The 19,731-nt window shown below is 40.2% G+C and overlaps 1 protein-coding gene across 1 annotated transcript in view; it reads right to left on the bottom strand.

Moving 5' to 3' along the window:
• Mnn1 (menin 1) overlaps nt 1-19,731 on the bottom strand; it is a gene marked incomplete at its 5' end in the record, with an annotated part of 122,909 nt that overhangs the window by 58,905 nt on the left and 44,273 nt on the right. Inside the window, 2 exons of the mRNA XM_080277914.1 lie at nt 163-298; nt 10,656-10,762. Of these exons, the coding sequence (XP_080134040.1) occupies nt 163-298; nt 10,656-10,762 (243 nt within the window). The remainder of the gene's footprint in view (nt 1-162; nt 299-10,655; nt 10,763-19,731) is intronic.

Below are 19,731 nucleotides of genomic sequence, written 5' to 3'. Positions count from 1 at the left end.
GTCAGCCTTGTTCACCTGATGGATACTCCCACACTACTGGTGTACAATCTTTATCAGCATCATTATATCCCCTAAACTTGAGGTCATTTCACTGGACCTTATTTCACTTCTATTTCTTGGTGCTCCACCCACCCACCCAGCCACCCACAAAACCCAACCCACCAATGGCCATTGGGTACTTGGTGAGGTGTCCAGCATCATACAGGAGCCAGAGCAGTGCCTGCTGTAGCAGCATCACCTCCTCTGAGTCTGTTGTAGCATTTATACCTGGATTCATGTTTGACACTATTGTAGCCACCTGCAAGAAGAACAAAAGACTACTTAGAATAATACTGCAAGAGTCTAGAGGGCAAAAGAGCTGAGACTATATTTTCACCAACTTAGGATGCTCCCTAAAACTTCCCAACCAATTTACTTGTGTAAACTGCCTGAGACTATAATTCCATCAACTTAGGATGCTTCCTAGACCTTCCCTACCAGTTTACTCATGTAAATTGCCAGGGACTATATTTTTGTCAACTTCGTGGGCTTCCTTAAACCATCCTACCAGTTTATTTAAGAAAATGGCCAGAGATCATATTTTCATCAACATAGTAGGCTTCGTAAAACTTCTCAACCAGTTTACTTACAATAATGGCTAAAGGCTATATTTTCATGAACTCAGTACAGTAGGCTTTCTATAACCTCCCAACCAATTTACTTATGTAAATGGCACATTAATACAGACACACAATGCCATGCATTAACCCCCACCACACATTAATGTCACAGAAGTTCTACCGAGCAAGAGGAGATAAAAGTTCACCGAGCAAACTACTCTGCACTTTACCCTCATTGTAATGCAGCCCTGCACATCATCACAACATGTGTACTCACCTCATGCATCTCACATGCACAACACAGTCTTATCTTATGCAAAAACCTCAGCAAATGAATAAAATAATAAAGAAAGAAATAACAACAAACACCTAGCTAAAATGACCAATTTTCCACAGGCCACTGGGTTTACATCCAGAACATCCTAGGGCCACAACAGCAACAATGACCACAGATGTTCATAAGAGAAGCATATCAGGGGCGGTATTTTCATCAGGTTACAAGGTTCCACAGCATATCTTCCTAACCAATTTCCTTCCACATATGGCATGTAATATTCTCTTGTGAATTAGGACTGTTATCTATGTCTTTGTCAAACACACATAAGAAATAATCATGTCTATATCAAACTGACATTATAAATAATTTGTTCATATCAGAGACAATAAAAACATGCAGTATAATACTAAAGTGTAAAATGTAAAACAAATTATTAAAATTTGCCAGGAAGCCTCCTAGGCTCATGAAACAAAGTACCAAGAGGCACTTCTTAGTTCAGGAATATATATATATATATATATATATATATATATATATATATATATATATATCTATCAATCTATCTATCTATTGCCAGATGCCTCAATCCCGTTTGGGGTGGCCACAAACAAATCGCCTCCAAGTCGCCCTGTCCCCCGCCATTTCACTGCCCTGCTCCCAACTCACCCCCCCCCCTCTCATATACCTCTCCAACCCATCCCTCCATCTCATCCTCGGCCTCCCCCTCCTTCTTTCCCCCTCCACCTCACTCACATACACTCTCTTCGTCAGTCTTTCACCCTCCATCCTTTCCATATTTATAAATTTTGGCACCTGGTGGTTTAGTACAGTAGGTAATTATTGCGCTTCAATTGGATTGAGCCGGTGAAGGTTTATATCCAAGGGGGGGTTGGGGTAGATTGCTCATGTAATGCCACTCAGGGATGAGTGAGGCTGGTCACTCTCATCTTAAATGTCGGAACCAACTGCCTAGCCCCAGGCTCCTACGCTCCTCATGGGGCAATGTAGGATTGGATAATGGATGGATATATATATATATATATATGAAAAACAATGGAAACTTCATACAGAAGATACAAACTCTTCTTATGAAGGACCTATTGTACTCAGAATACTGTAAACATTTGAAGGCAATGGACCCTCTCACATAATGTCACTCATTCATTCATCATCTAATCCAATGTTGCCCCATGAGGAGCATAAGAGCCAGGGCTAGGCATGTTGGTCCTGATATTTAAGATGAGAGTGACCAGCCTCACTCATCCCTAGGTGACATGAGCAATAAAACCCAACCACCCCTTGGATATAAACCTGCAACGGCCCCATCCAACTGGAACGCCTTAATTGCCCACTAAACCACCAGATGCCTTAATTGGTTACCACCCAGCATAGTAAATGGTTTCCTGGTGTACAGGAAACAATTTGGCTTGTCACTCAGTGTAGAGTTGCCCACAGACAGAAAGAAGAGGGAAGAAGGAAGGAAAAAAAGACAGTAGAGGAAGGGTGGATAGAAGGAAGAAGAGGAAAAGGCTGGCAACCAAGGGCAGCTCTACATCATGTGAGGGGATGGGGAGTGTCCCCACCAACCACTAACGTAATACTGTATGTCACTGTTCATTACAGTATATCCCTTCAGGCTGAGTATATAATTGTTATATTCCAGCTACTACCTAATAATTTTGTTCAGCATAGGAAAGCATTCTAGTAACGAACTTGTTAATGAAAACTATCCCTACCCTTTCCAGTATGAAGTCTCATTACGCTGAATTAAATCACCTACAGCAACCATGAATAAGATAACAATAATGCACTGTATATGAAATGAAAGAGTTAAGTAGTGATGATGTCCAGTACTAAAGCAGGGTTGATATATCTTGCATTAGCATTTAAAATATCAGTTCATATTTTCCACTTGAAGTTTATCGTGATACACTATGAAGTTACTGTCCAGTCACAAAAGACTGTCCGTTGTGCTTATAACCTTTCAACCATGACAAAGAAGTACTGTACATATATAACTGTACTTACAGCTGCCTCACTCGATGTAATATTATGTGTTCCACTTCCTATACAGTGAACCCTCAATTATCCATTGTAATTCAGCCACGTCTCCTATACAGTTAACTCTCAATTACTCACTGTAATTCAGCCACACCCTATGCTGAATAAAGTACACCCCCATAAGCTCAACATTAGGTGTCAAGCATGATATCATGTTGATATCCATCTCAACCCCCTACCCTAAAAACTTTCCCATGTGTAAACAATTAAAATCATGCATAAAATACAATACAGTATTGATACAGTACACTCATAAGCACTAATTACTGTTCAGGGGTGACCCCTTCCTACCCCTGTATATCCACAGAAGAGGGGGGGGGGGAATGAGCTCCACATGCCTCTACCCCAGCTCCCAACCCTCCCCCATACTACTACCCAACCCCTAAATCCCCACCGGTCCTTCTTAATTGGCAGTTAAATCTCAAACTGACCTCCTACTTAATCTTGGTCACACTACTACTACACAAACATAAAACAATGCGATATATATAAAGTAAAGTACATAATATAATTATAAACATGCTGCAGCAAAAAACTAATGCACTACAGTATAATGCTGAGACTTTAACAATATCATAAACAATGGCCACCCCAGGCCTCATGCATTGGGGTTGCTTTATTTTGTTCTCTCACATGTACACACACACACACAAGAGAGCTGTGAGAGAGAGGATGTCACGTCACTTCGCTCTGCACTGGCCAGTGATGGCTGCAACTGGTCACACCTGAATAGCATCTTTACATGAGCCAAACTCTGTATTAGGTTAAATTAAGTGATGTTCTAATATAGTAAAGCAAGTATAAGCAAAAGTGTTGTCCAAATAAAAGGATACATCCAAGTTTGTGCAAGGAATCTACTGATACAATGCATCAGCTGGGTGTCGTCATTATCACCAGGCAGGTAGCAGGGAGATGCAAACTTGTAAGTAAAACTTATCTTTCTAGGTAAGAACTACCTTTCTGCATGATGACCATCTTTAGTAAAGTGAATATTGATGGAGTTAAAAGAAGGAATATAGGTGGAAAACAGGATGATGATTTCTACCCCAAACTGGTTGAAATGGAAACATACACTGTAATAAATTAGCAGAGAAAGAGAATACAATGGAGAAAACTTTTCATAGTAAAATAGATGAAATTAAGAAGGAATTATGCATGCAGAAGGAAGAAAATGAAAAATTAGTAAAAGAATTAAACAAAAAAGACACAACAATACATGAGCTGTCAGATGTGGTAGTTTCACTTAGAAGGAAGACTCGTGAAATGGCGTGTACAGTTATCAACCATGAGAGCATTATGGAGGAGTTCAGCAATGATAAAGAGACAATTAGGCAAGCAAGCAGTCTGATAGACCAAAGCAGTGATAATGAGAGAAGATAACTCAGGTGAAAGAAATGATGAGAAATTGCAAAAGATGACGTACAAACTACATATGCTGAAATGGTGAAAGTAAGGCCTTAGAAACAAATGTCGAAAAAAATGCATTAGAATGGAAGTGAAAGAAATCATTAAAAACAACCCAAAAGTGGTCAAAGATTCAGCAGATATCAACAAATCTCTAGTAATCACTAGTATAGATGAAGAAGAAATAAGAAACAGAATTTCGAGAGACGGAATGATGGCAAATAAAATGAACATACTGAAGGATGTATCAGAGGATATCTGTGATAAAGATATAGAGGAACACAAAAGGATAGGGAAATATGAGAGAAATATGTCAAGGCCCCTGAAAGAAACATTCCAGAGTGTGAACACTGTGGAGGATATACTAAAAAATGCAAACACATGGAAAAAGAGGAATTTAACCCACCGCATGCCAGTGCCATTTTAAAACGGTCTGACATAATGTCGCGGCCAGTGCCAGTGCTGTTTTAAAACGGTCTAAAATAATAAACTTCACTGTGACCGCATTTCTCAAGATTCGTGGGTAAAAATTGGCAGGCATGTAAGGTAACTGTTCCTCTACCATCCCCCAGGCTGTCAAGGCCATACACTCACTCGCTCCTCCCCTCACGCTTGCTCTGCCTCATTTTGCCTGTGTGCCTAACCCAGTGCTGTACATAGTGAAGGCATTTTGTAAATACAATATTTTCATGTAAGTGTAAGTTGTAAATATTTTCCTGTAAGAGTAAGGACTATATAGTGAAGTCAAGTTGTAAATACCTTCTTCTAAGTGCCAGGACTGTACGTAATGAAGTCAGGTTGTACCTATCTTCAAGTAAGTGTAAGATAATGCATTCACAGTGAGAAAGACACGCAAATTGTGATAGATGCTGAAGTAATAAGTGATCATACAAGTGTACTGAACATTGCTATACCTTCCCAGCATAAATACCTTAGTATACCTTACACAGAAAACGGCTTTCTCTCACGTACGTGGTGAGCATGAGAGAGCAGCTATACCTGTACACAAGTATGCAAGACTCAATAAAACTAATTTCCGAGCTTCGGTGAGCATATTAATGGTGAAATTCGTTGTTTCCAAATCAAAATCTATCATATTAGGGAAAAAAAAAAAAAAAAAAAAAAAAAAAAAAAGGCCGGCACTGGGTTGACCCAGAGAGCTAAAAATAGCCGGCACGCAGCGGGTTAAAAAAGTATGGATAAAAAGATGCCTAACTCAAGGAGAATTAGGAATACTAATGGAGAAGAGGGAAGAGACTAAAACAAAAAAATGAGGAAGGATCAGAGGAAGAGAGGAGTAATTTTTTTTTACAAAGTAGTGGGATTACAATTTAAAAAGAAAATGGCACATAAACAACAGGGACTATGAAAAACGAAGGTAGTAGACTCAAGCTATGGCAAATATGTAAACAACATGGTTAAGTTGATGTACTCAAATGTTGATGGAATGGTATCCAAATTATTAGAGATAAAAGACTATAGCAAAAAAATGGAACCACACATTGCCTAACTGAAACAAAATTAACCTCAAGGATATCAAATGTCACTCTAAGCTTTGAGGATTACAGTGTATGGAGAAGAGATAGAAATCTGAAAAAATGGAGGTGGAGTTCTGGTAATAACAAACAAAAATTCAAAAGCCAAAGAGATAGAACTAGAAATACCCTCACGAGCAGAATTAACTGCAGAAGAGATCAACACATCTGAAGGGAAAATAAAGGTGAGAAATTTATGCATGCCACCCAAAACAAACACCTTGAAAAGAGGCGAATGTGAAAACCTGGCGGAAAGTACAATTCAGAGTTTAAGAGCAATACAACTATGAATGGAAGAGAAATATGAAAGAATTATGTTAACTGGAAAATTCAATACAAATATGAATTAGAATACTCTTGATGTAAGATGCTATGAAAGCTACTGGGATCAAAAGCTCCTGGATCTTTTTCAGGAATTTTTCCTAACACAACATGCAAAGGAAAACACCAGAAAAAGAGGACTTGATGATCCATCATGACTACTGTATATATTATATTTGCCAGGCAAGATAACGATATCAACAACATAATGTGTCACCCTCCATTTGGCAACAGCGACCATGCAGTATTAACCCGCCCCGTCCCATCGATGTATGGGTACATTGCAACATTTTGCATTTGCCAGTCCCGGCGACGTACTGGTATGTCGTGCAATTGCAAGGTCCCTAATTTGCACAATTTTCAATTTTCGCGCGTGATTTTTCGTACGTATACACGGGACACCTTCCTCTATTCCTCTACAAGATGCCAAGCAGGGACACTGCCTTACACCGCATAACCTCCCCCCTCCCCCCCTCACACCATTGTCTCGGCAATTCACCTGTTACCAGTGACCTGGCCAGTAAAGATATTCAGGGCCAGAGTGATTCCCCAATCGATGACAATGTGGAGGACAAAGTTTACATAGCATTAGAAGAAGAAACAGTCAGAAATAATGATCAGGTAATGTGGCAAAAGAAGGTCAGGTACGGTGATGAGTTAGTGAGTGAAACAATGCTTATAATGCCTATATTACTGCTTGAAAACCAATATACTCTCATACTACATATAAATTCGCACCAAGTACATAAATAAATACCGTTTATGAGTTGTGTGAAATAGTTACCCTCCCATAGAACTCATTTTCTTTGGTGCCAGCCTGTTAGAAAACCCAGTCTGGTAAGGAGGTACTCCTACTTGGATCGAGTATTTTAAACCTCAGGTGAGCGATTTCTCTATGAATTTTCGATGTTTCTCACCAAAAGCGGAGGTTTTAGCTAAAAAAAAAAATTTTTGAAAATACCTCGGGATTGGGGGGGTGTCAGAGGTGCGAAATAGCTCGGGACGTGATGGGTTAAATTGCAACTTCAGGATTGCACATGATATAGTTAGCTGTAACAAAAGTTACAAAAATGGCCTACTCTACAAAAAGGGAACCTACTGGGACTTAAAGATGTATTTCACAGATATAGACTGGGAAAAGGAGCTTAGAGGACATATAAAGAAAATTATGTGAATTTTATCAAACAGGACTCCAAAATTATATCTCACAGCACAAAGAAACAGAAATTAAGATAAAGAAGTGGTTGAACATAGAATGTAAAAAAATAAAAAGAGAAAAGAGGCTTGCTGTGGAATAGATACAGAAGACACACTAGTGGGAGGGCATATAACAACTATAAACAGGCAAGAAATGATTATACAATGACAAGGGGTGAAGCTCAAAGACAGTTTGAAGAAAATAATGTATTATAAACAAAAGCAGTGATCAACCGAGAGGCTTTTTTACAGCTACATCTGAAGCAAAACCAAAGTTAAAGATCAAATAAAGTCCATCAAGGATGAGGGGATAACCAATATCCAAGAAAAGATATTTGCGAAGTTCTTAAAGAAAATTTCCAATCAGTATTTACCGAAAAGAAATTTTGAGAGGGATGACAGCGAAAATGAATGCTCATACATACCTGATTTACGAATATCGGAACAATAGGTACAGGAAGGGTTGAGTATATTAGACAAAGGAAAAGCAAATGGTCCTGACAAAATTCCAGGTTGGGTGCTACATGAATGTGCAGAAGAGTTAAGCAGACCAACATGATTAATATTCAAAGAATCCTTAAGTCAAAGTAAACTACCTGATAGTAGGAAGAAAGAAAAGTGTTCCCCTGTTTAAGAAAGGGAACAGACAGAATCCACTCAACTACCAACCAGCATCCCTGACCAGTGTTGTAAGCAAAGTACTAGAAAAGCTAATAAAAAAATTCGGGTAAACCATCTGGAAAGATACAATATGATAACAGAAAGACACTTTGGTTTTAGAAAAGGAAAAACATGTGTTACAAACCCATTACACTACTATGATAGAGCTGCAGAAACACTACAGAAAAAGACGGAAGGGTGGACAGTAGATTTTAAACCCTGCATGCCAGTTGATGTGTATAGCCATCACGATTTTGGGCGCGGAACAACACAGGTTGATGTGTATAGCCGCAAGCATCTTCCCGTCATCCTTTGATATTTAACTTATCCTCACCCATCGACAAGACCACCTGGAGACGTGGGGATACTTTCATTTGAAAGAGGAAGATTTGCTGAGTCTTAAGTATCTTTAATTTTTTCTCTAGCTGTTATAGTTTGGCAGGTATTAGGGTTTGAAGTATGGGTATTTTTTTCCATCACGGACATCCCCAGCAGGGAGAAGCATGCGACATTGGAAAACGCAGCACGCAGGGGTTAAGAAAGCATTTGATAGAGTACTGCACCAAAGACTTTTATGGAAACTGTACCATCAAGGAGGAATCGAAGGTAATCTGTACTATTGGATTCAGGATTTTCTCAGCAAAATGGAAATGAGAACAGCACTAGGAGGAAATTACTCAACATGGTGGGACGTGACTAGCGGAGTTCCACACGGCTCAGTGCTGGCACCAATAATGTTTTTGGCATACATAAATGATACAGACAGGAATATTGGAAATGGAAGCTATCTAATATGTTTGCTGTTGATGCAAAAATACAAAGGAGAATTACAAACACAAACCCTTGCAGAGAGCTACAAGAAGAATTAAATAAGCTTCATGAATGGAGCAACAACAAATGGAACTTAATGTGGACAAATGCCATGCAATTAAGTTTGGTAAAAGTGGAAAAGGGCCAGATTCGGATTATAACCCCCGAGCTGTGACATGCAGCTCTGAAGAAATCTGCGGTAGCCTGCGACATGCAGCTTGGAAGTGACTGTGCAAAATCAAAAACTGCCACCAAAATTTTGGTGGGGATATGACTGGTATTCATCCGCCGATGCTCAGGCTTGACATATCGCACCATTAGGTACCCTCGACCATATTATTGTATTATGCTTGTAAAGTAATGATTATGAAGTGCTAAACGAAATAAGTTATTACAGTGCAAAAAAAAAGTGTACATAAGTGGGGCATGTTAGAGGCCAGAGTGAGTGCATAGGGAGCAGGAGGCTGGTGGAGGGGTGGCTCGACTCACTCAGCGGCCTGGGAAAAGGCGAAACAAGTCCTTGCTTCAACCTACCCCTACGGCTACATTGGACAATCTAGCGCTTCACCAATGGCTCAAAGGTAAGTTGAAAGGTGTCGGCTCCTGATGCATTTTTTTTTTTTTTTAATTCCTTGTGTATTTATGAGAAAATTCGTCGAAGAAAAATAAGCAGTTTTCCCTCGACTGCCACACCAGGCATATGACATCACTGCCACAGCAGAAGGGATAAACTAGGAAGTTCATCTCTACACACAACAGAGAAAGAGAAGGACCTACGAGTGATTATCAATAAGAGACTATCACCGGCTGACCACATCAATGAGATCGTATGAAACATCCATACACTGCTTGCGAATATGAGAATAGCATTCATATAGACAAATGAAGACATGCTGAGAAAGATAATAACATCATTCATCAGACCAACCCTGGAATATGCATCAGTGGTCTGGAATCCTCATCTTAAAAAACACACAGATATGACTGAAAAAGTACAAAGGGCCACTACAAGATGGTTACCAAGCTTAAAGGATCTAAACTATGAAGAAGGACTAGAAAAAATGAACCTACCAACATGACAAGAGAGAAGGAAAAGAGGAGACATGATTACGCTATATAAATGCATCTCAGGGAAAGGGAAAATAGACATCAATGAGAATATAACTTATGAGGATGCATCAGCATGAGGACACTGAAAAAACTACATAAAAGGAGAGATGACAAAGATGTAAGGAAATTCAGTTTCCCAAATAGGGCAATCGATCACTGGAATGGACTATCGAATGAAATAGTGTGTGCCAAAACTATTCATAAATTAAATATGTTTGACAAAAATGGTTTAATACAAAGGACAGTACGAGCTTGACTCATTCCTGTAAAGAAACAATTAGGTAAGAACACACACACACACACACACACACACACACACACACACACACACACACACACACACACACGTTCGCATGCAAGCATGCACACGCATGCCTGGAGAAACACACATTCACGCACACACACACACACACCCATGCATATGCTCTCTCTCTCTCTCTCTCTCTCTCTGTGCTTATGTATGTACAGTATTTATATGTGTGTGTGTGAGAGACAAACAGAAAGAGAGAGACAGACAGAGACTGAAATGGAGACTGCAACAGCTAAAGAGCTAGCAGTACAGACAGGCACTGACATTAAAAGTGAGTGACAGAAAACAGAAGCATATGCAGAGAGAGACTACTGAAGCATATGCAAAGAGAGAGAGAGAGAGAGAGAGAGAGAGGCAGCTATCACACCCACCTCCATATGCCTGTTGCAAATGACAGGATGGCCATTAACATAGAGCCAGGACTTGCTGTACACATCATGCGTAACCGGAATGCCTCGCTTGTCTTCATTACCTTTACCTGCAAAACAACATGGATCAATATTATGCTGGATCAAATTATTATGAAGCTTGATAAACAACAGAGGAGATAAACATCATCCTGGATAAACATCAGACAGGATAAACACAATGATGTACACATTATGCTGAATAAACCTAAGGAAGAATGGATACGATAAAAATGAGAGTATACACAAGCATTTGGCCTGATACATACAAGACAGTATGAATAAAAATGAGAAGGTGGACAAACATCACACAAGAGAGAAATGCTAAGATGGATAAAGCAGGACAGGTTAACATTACACTGGATAATTAATAATGAGAACACATAAACATTGCACCGGATAAACATGAGGTACATAAACATTTGGCTGATGAGGCACACATTACACTGGATAAGTATAATAAATAAGTATTTGGTTGGATAAACAAGATTGATAAACATTACTCAATAAAGATGTGAGGAGAGACACAGCAATGGGCTGGATAAACATAAGAATATCTTTAAAAAAATAAGTAGAAAAAAAAAAAAATCAATCCCATACTATGGTATAAGAAAAATCCCAAAATGGGTAATGAGGATGGAAAGTGTTGGTGGAGTGAAGGGTCAAAATGAAATTTCAATAATGAAGAAGGACAAACCAAATGGTTTCTTGTAACCCAAGAGAGTGGAAACCATTTACTTTGATGAATGGTAACAATATGGTCTAGTAAGTTACAGTGTTCCAACCAGATGAGGCCTGTATGGGTTTACATCCAAGCGTTGGTTGGAGTTCAGTACTTACATACTAGTATTGCAACTGTGAGGCAAGTGACTCTGGTCACCTTCACCTTTAATATCAAGACTTGGCAGCCTAGCCCAAGGCTCCTACATTCTGGATGGGGCAGAAAACAAATGGATCATGGAAGGATGGGTGAAGGAAGGAAAACAAGAAAAATTAAACACTGAGGAAAAATTTGAGATATTAGGACAGCTCTATGTGGGTGATGAGAAGGAAATACAAGTCACATACAAACATGTATTCCTGACTGGTTTCGCATGGCGGCTTTTTCAAAGAAGCCAATGTGCAAAACTGGTCAGGGGGAAACGATCAGTGTGACTTATGTTTCCTTACACTGAAAAAGCCACTGTGCAAAACTAGTTGGGAATAAACATCTGTCTGCGATGTGTGTTTCCTTACACCAAAGACGCTACTGCGCAGAACTAGTCCAGAATAAATGTCTGTCTGTGACTTATGTTTCTGTACATCACCCAAATACAAATGATGATAAAGACAAAATTAAACTCAAAACAATTACTAAGAAGATGAACAAGAAATTAAAGGAGACAAAGATATCAAACTGAAGAAAAATGAGAATAATGACAATAACAACAACAACAATCAAGTACAATCACCAGAGTTACTGATTTTTCTTTTCTTTTTTTCAAATAACAGAAAAGAGGAAGGAAAAATAAATGAATAAAAAAAAAATCCACACACCAGATTACTGGTGTCTTCCATTCATAAAAAATCTGTAACAGTTGGACCTAAACAGCTGTAGGTTGAAGTTTAAGGGAAACAACTCTGGGGAAGCAGGTTCCAAAGAGATGCAGATTGCGAAATAATAGATTCCCGATAGGCGAAAGTTCGGTTATACAGCAGTGTGACATTCCAGTCATAAGAGCTGCCAGATGCCTGTGTAGCATGGGAAGACATGGAGAGGAGGCACAATAGATGCAACTTCATTTGAGAATTTGCCATAAAAGTACTTACCTGTAAAATAATGCAAAGAAGGCAACATTCCTTCTTACCTGTGGGAGAGGTTGTTTATTTGTAATAGCAGGGTGATCAATAACTCTAACAGCTTTGTTCTGAATTTTGTCGAGTAGCTTCAGTGCAACCTCCCTACATCCACTCCACAATGGTGAGGAGTATTCAAGATGAGAGTGCACATGACTCTTATAAACTATACCCAATTGCTCATCAGTGAAGAAGTTATGAACTCTGTACAATAATCCAAGTTTCTTTGAGGTGGTTTTAGCAAGTGATCTGACATGAGACATCTGGCTGAGGTCATTCTTATGTTAAACACCAAGACTTTCAATACTTTTGGAGACAGGAATATTAGTATCATTGTAGGTAATACACTACACGAATCAGGCAATATCTGTCTGTAAGTAAATTGTACATACAGTAAGACCTCACTAAAATGGACTAATTGGGGCCCAAGCCATTACGAAAAAATCAAAATTCCGATAAAAGTGACATCAGGACTTCCCCCTGCTAACCTAGACATTTTCCAATATATCAGACATTAGTCCAGAAAATGTGAAAGGGTGAGAGAATGGGAATACAGCTGAGGAATATGTGTGGGAGTTAATGAGAATGAGAGGGAAAGAGAGGGAGTATGTTTGATGATAAGCAAGAAGTGGAAGGAGAATATATGAGGGTATGGACCAGTGGGTGCAAGGATTGTATGGGTGAGGATGAAAGTAGGTATACAAGCATGGGCGACTGCATGTGCATATGTCCCGACAGAGGACCGAGTGGCAAGAGTGAAAGACGAGTTTTGGCCAAATGTAGAAGCATGTATGGACAAGTTTGAGAGGAGCGAGAGAGTGTTTTTGATTGGAGACATGAATGGCAAAGTTGGGAATGTACGAGTGGATGGAGTGGTTGGTCAGTGGGGTGTGTCAGCTGAAGTACTGTAGATGGGAATGGTAGTCCTCTGGTGGACATCTGTGCTAGTAAGGGATTGGCAATAGCCAACACCTACTTTCGGCATAAGACAATCCATAGGTATACATGGAGAGTCATGAGGAGGATGGATGGTGAACTTATTGAACGAAAGGCAATAATAGACTACGTGTGTGTGGATGAGCGAATGAGAAGGCAAGTGGTGGATGCAAGAGCGTGGAGAGGGTGAGGAATGGAATCTCGGACCATCACTTAGTGACGGCCAAGGTAAGGCCGCAAAGAAAATGGGTGAAGAGAAGAAAGGGAAGACAGAAGGAAACAGCTCCTGTGAAAAGAGTGGAGAAGTTGCAAGAGACTGAGAAAATGGCAGAGTATAAGAGCATAGTGGAAGAAAGATTGGGAAGGTATGAGTTAGAGTAGATGGAAGGGGTGGAAGACATATGTAAGATATTCACGGAAGAGATAGGCGAGTGTGTGAGGTGGTTTGTGGAGTGAAGAGGAGATGCAGGGGTGTGCAAGGGACAGCATGGTGGAATGATGAGGTGAAACGAGCTGTCGAACAAAAGAAAAAGGCATATAGTGAATGGCTAGTGAGTAAAGGCAAGGAAGGAGATGAGAGAGAGAAGAAAGAGGCGTATGTGAGCAGAAGGGAGGTGAAGAGATTGGTGAAGGAGAGTAAGAAGAAAGTGGATGAAGAGTTTGGGACAAATCCCAATGTGAAATGGAGGGAGAGTAAGAAATTGTTTAGGAAGGAGGTAAAGAAAGTAAGGCAGTGTGAACGGGGAAAAAGTAGGGGAGTGAAAGATAAGAATAACAGATTGTTTGTGGAGAAGAAAGAGAAATTGAGGAGATGGAAGGAGCACTTTGAAGATTTGTTGAATGTAGAGAGTGAGAGCAGTGTGAGTACAAGTGACTGGGGAATGGTTGGGAGAAGAAGAGATGAGAGGAGGGAGGAAGAGATCAGTAGAGCGGAAGTAGTGGAAGCAATGAAGAAGATCAAGATGGGAAAGGCCCAAGGAATTGATGGAGTGTATGGTGAAATGCTGAAGTATGGGGGTAAGATTGTTGTGGAGTAGATATGGAAGTTGTGTAGACTGGCTTGGGAAGAAGGATGGGTTCCAGAGGACTGGAAATCAGGTATAATTGTTCCTTTATACAAAGGAAAAGGGGAGAGAGAAGTATGTGGTAACCATAGGGGTATTTGCCTTCTTAGTGTGACTGGAAAAACATATGGTAGAATACTCACTAGCAGGGTTAGGTATATAACAGAGGAGCACTTTGAGAAGAACAAGGGGGATTTTAAGAAGGGAAAAGGTGTGTTGATCAGATATTTGTTCTAAGATGTTTAGTGGAGAAGTATCTAGAGAAGAGAAAGAAAGTGTATGCTGCCTTCATGGACTTGGAGAAAGCATATGACAGAATAGATAGGCAAGGTAGGTGGAAGGTATTAAGAATATATGGAGTGGAGAGGAAATTGTTGAGTGCTGTGAAGATATTGTACGAAGGAGCTGGGGCTACAGTGCGAGTGGATGGTGAGCTGAGTGAGTTCTTTGATCTAAATGTGGGACTGAAACAGGGCTGCGTGATGTCTCCCTGGCTGTTAAATATATATACATGGATGGGGTTGTAAAGGAGGTGCAAGGTAGGGCAGTGGATGTGGGGGTGGCTCTATTGAATGAGGGTGAGATGTGGAAGCTTCTGGTGTTACTGTTTGCTGATGATACAGTATTGTTGAGTGAAGATGAATGGGAGTTGCAAGGTTTGGTGAATGAATTTGGGACAGTGTAGGAAGCGGAATCTGAAAATTAATGTAAACAAGAGTAAAGTTATGGTGTTTGAGAGGAATGAAGTCACAGAATGCACAGTGAAGTTGGATGGTGAGGATATAGACAATGTGAGTGCATTCAAGTACTTGGGTAGTGTGATGAGTAAGGATGGAACTTTTGGGGATGAAGTGCTTGAAAGGGTACACCACGGAAGGAAGGTTGTTGGTTCACTGAAAGCAGTGATGAGAAATAGGGAGATAAGTATGGAAGAAGGCACTGCATGACAGTATTGTGATCCCTACCCTGACGTATGGAAGCAAGGCATGGACCTTACTAGAGGGGAACAAGTCAAGAGGGAGAGCAGTGGAAATGAGTTACTTGAGAGGAGCATGTGGAGTGACATGGAGGGACAGGTTGATGAATAACAAAGTGAAAGAACGTTGTGGGGTGGATGTGGATGTGGTTGAGAAGATTTGGAGAAATACACTGAGGTGGTTTGGGCATGTGAAGAGCATGGAGAATGAAAGACTGACTAAAAGGGTGTATGTAGGTGAGGTGGAGGGAGGAAGAGGGAGGGGAAGACTGAGGATGAGGTGGAGGGATGGTGTTGAGAGGTGTATGAGGGACGGGGGAGTGAGCTGGGGGGAGGGTAGTCAAATGGTGGGTGACAGAGTGACTTGGAGGCATTTTGTCTGCAGCCACCCTTTGCAGGATTAGGGCGTTTGGGTATAGGTACCAATACACCAGCCCTGTATGAAACAGCCCTTTCATGTATTCACCATGGACGGTGGGTGTTAGCGCCGAAGTGGTGGCATGTAGAAAGGTGTATGGTACCATATGTAGGAGGACTACTGAGCCTTGAAAGCAGGCTGTGAAGCCTATGCCCAGAGTCAGTCACCTAAAAAAAAAAAAAAAAAAAAAAAAAAAAAAAAAAAAAATGTCCAGATCGCACCAACGGTTTTTAAACTGTTTTCACTACCACTGCAGTACTGTACTGTATTATACCTTTACTATAATAATCAAATGGTATAATATATATAATAAAACTGTACTGACACTGATAAACATGTCTTTTATTTACCTTATCGTGGTGAACATAGCTGATGTGGTCAGGCAGTCCTCGCTGCTTGTGGCTTTATCGGACTTTTTCTGATATCTATTTAGTCCAGTAGCTCCTCGATTCTGATAAAAGCGAATTCCGGTCTATGGAAGCCCGTTATATTGAGGTTTTACCGTATTTGGTTTTACTAGCATTGAATGAGACAAGAATAAGTGTGGATGGACTTGGTGTCCCCCCCCCCCCAAGACAAACAAGTAACATGATGGTGGGATGAGGGTGAAGCTGCAGTTAACCCGCCTCATCCCGGCCGATTTTCCACCACTGACCCCCCCCCCCCCACTCCCGGCAGATTTTGGATTTTTTTTTCTTAGGATCAAACCTCCGATTTTGGTGAGAAACGATGGCAGATCACAGAGAAAATGCTTACTTGAGACTAGAAATGGTCAAAACAGGTGAGCCACCATGCACTTGGTACCGTATTCCGTAAAGGCACTCGGCTGCTGTCCCGTTTTCTATGGTTGAGGTACGTATTGGAAATCACTCAGAATTGGTAGATATTTATTAATTTGGAGCAAAATAACATGTACGACAAGAATATACTGGTTTTCACACAAAAATATAGGCGAAATAAGCATTGTTCCATTGAGTGAGCATAGCGAAATTGCCCAAATCGGTCACATATGATTCGCTATGACTGTTTTTCAACATAAATTTCATTTTCTCTTCTTATGTAATATTTTCCCACTAACATTATACCAGTTTCCACTTTATGGAACTGTTATCACAAATTTACAGGTCTTACGATTATATTTAGCGTAATATTAGCGCACATTTACACAGTGAGCGAACTCGCTATGACTGTTGTTTCAACTTATTCTTTTTTTTTTTTTTCAACATATATAATACTTTTCCACTAACATTACACCTGTTTCCACTTTACAGAACTGTTATCACATTTTACAGGCCTTACGATTATATTTAGCGTCATATTATCGCATATGTACGATGAAAGTCAAAACTATCTTCCCAGTTCCGTCCAAAGATAATCAACACCTGGCGAAATACAATGAAAAGCCAATCTCTACTACTGCGTCTTGCAAATGGTTCAATTTTTCCACTATATGTTCATCAAACTTTGGGAAGATGCTTGTGTCTTTGTACGTATTGAGTGAACTTGCTATGACTGTTGTTTCAATGTGCACTCTAGCTTTCAACTTATATAATACTACTCCACTAACATTATACCGTTTCCACATTATATAATTGTTATCACATATTTACAGGCCCCACTATTATACTGAGCGTCATATTATAGCATATGTACAATGAAAGTCAAAACTATCTTCCCAGTTCTGTCCAAAGGTAATTTACACCTGGTGAAATACAATGAAAACCCAATCTCTACTACTGCATGCTGCAAATGGTTCGATTTTTCCGCATTATGTTCGTCAAAATTTGGGAAGCTAGCTGTATCTGTACATAGTGAGTGTACTCGCTATGACTGTTGTTTCAACTTACACTTTGTTTTTTAACTTACATAATACTTTTCCACTAACATTACACCAGTTTCCACTTTATATAATTATCGCATATTTACAGGCCTTACTGTTATACTGAGCATCATGTTATCACATATGAACATAGTGAGTGAACTCGCTATGACTTGTTTCAACTTCCATTCTATTTTTCAACTTATATTATACTTTTCCACTAACATTAAACCCATTTCCACTTTATATAATTGTTATCACATACTTACAGGCCTTACTATTATATTGTGTGTCATGTTATCGCATATGTACAGGCCTTACTTTTACAGTGAGTGTCATATTATCGGAAGCACACACAGTATCAGTAATGTAACAAGGTGTGATATTCCTTGTCAGGGTGGGGAGGAGAGGGTGGTGGGGGAGGTTAAGGAGGAGGAGAGCTGGTGCCCTTCCCCACTCGTGCTCCTCTTCCTTCTCCCTTTTCCTTTCCCCCTTCCCTTCCCATTTCTTCCTTTCCCCACATCATGGGGCTGTGCGGAGGAAGTGCGGGAATACAGCTGGGCGAAAAACATGCTAGGAAGCGGCTCCTTCTTGCCTGCCTGCTGCCCATGTACATCATGTGCTCGCACTGCCTCCCTACCACCACCACTTTCCCTTTCACCACTCACTCCCACCACACCACTTTCCCTTTCAACCCTCACTCCCGCCACACCATTCATGCCTTCCCTAGACAACACAGAAGGACCATACCTTATTTTCCTTCTCGCCGTACCTTGCCTGCATATATGTACCAAAAATCACACGCGGAATTTGAAAAATGTGCAAATGATGGACCTCGTAATTGCAAAACGTATCGACATGTCGTCGGGTGTCACCGCGACAAAACGTGGGAACGTCGTCGGGACTCCTCGGCTTAAGGAGCAAAGAAGGCTTTTCTGGGAATGGAAAAAGGGTGGTAACAAAGAGAAATACTTGGCTGTGAAGCATAAGGCTAGAAAAGAGGAATACAGGTGAAAAACTGAGTCTGAGACTTTAACTATATAACCTAAATAGGGTGAAAAAGAAGAATATGATGCTTAAGGTGGCAAATCACGAAGAGGGAAAACAGGGATATCATAGGTGAGCACTGTGCGAAGAATTATGAAGGAAAGGTAGTGGTGAACAGTAAGGACATTAAGGATACCCGGAGAAGGCATTATACTGTAGAAGTCTAATTATTTTGCAGCTCACTATTCGGTAGATTGGATATTTTGGCAGTTTTGAATAATAGTCCCATTTACGAAAGTCTCTGATTGTTTGGCAGATGTTCGGAATTATCTCAGCAGTCCAGGAAGTGTTATCTGTGAATTGTAGGCCTACTGTGTCATCACACTTGTAATGCTCACTAATTTATATATATTTCAGATTCAGGTATAGTACTGTATTGAATACAGTATTGTACAGTTATCATACAGTATACACTACTCTCTCCAAACACATTTGTAATACTATAAGTGGTGATGACAATGTTCACCAGTACATATAAGGTGCTGAGTGGGTAGGTTTTTCGATTATTCGGCAAATCCAATTTCTCGGCATCGGCCTGGTCCGGTAGATGCCGAATACAGTAAAATCTCAAATTTCGATGGACATATGTACCAAAAAACCACATCTAAATTCAAAACATCGAAATTTAAACTGAACTTCTTATGTGAAAAATCAGTTTGGGTCCAGGGCCTCCCAACTTCACCACGTAGAATCATGATTTTTTGCCCACGCTCCCTGTAAACTTTATGAACTATAAATGTGGTTAAGTAACTGTAGTTCTGCACTATATTGCCATACTGTACTGTAGTGTAGAATACAGCAAAATTTGTTTCAGTTTGTCAGTATCCTGTCACAGTTTTTATTACAGTAGTTACAGCACACTGTACAGTACAGTACTAACCTTAGGTTATGGAATATTATCACTTGGCTGGCTGGTGTTGGTGGTGTGTGGCAGGGGTGGACCA

Source organism: Coenobita brevimanus, chromosome 71 (assembly GCF_032717465.1).
Source record: "Coenobita brevimanus isolate Jiangsu-jjx chromosome 71, ASM3271746v2, whole genome shotgun sequence".
Taxonomy (NCBI): domain Eukaryota; kingdom Metazoa; phylum Arthropoda; class Malacostraca; order Decapoda; family Coenobitidae; genus Coenobita; species Coenobita brevimanus.
Note: the sequence above shows the minus strand (reverse complement) of the source record. Positions and strands in the feature narration are given on the sequence as shown.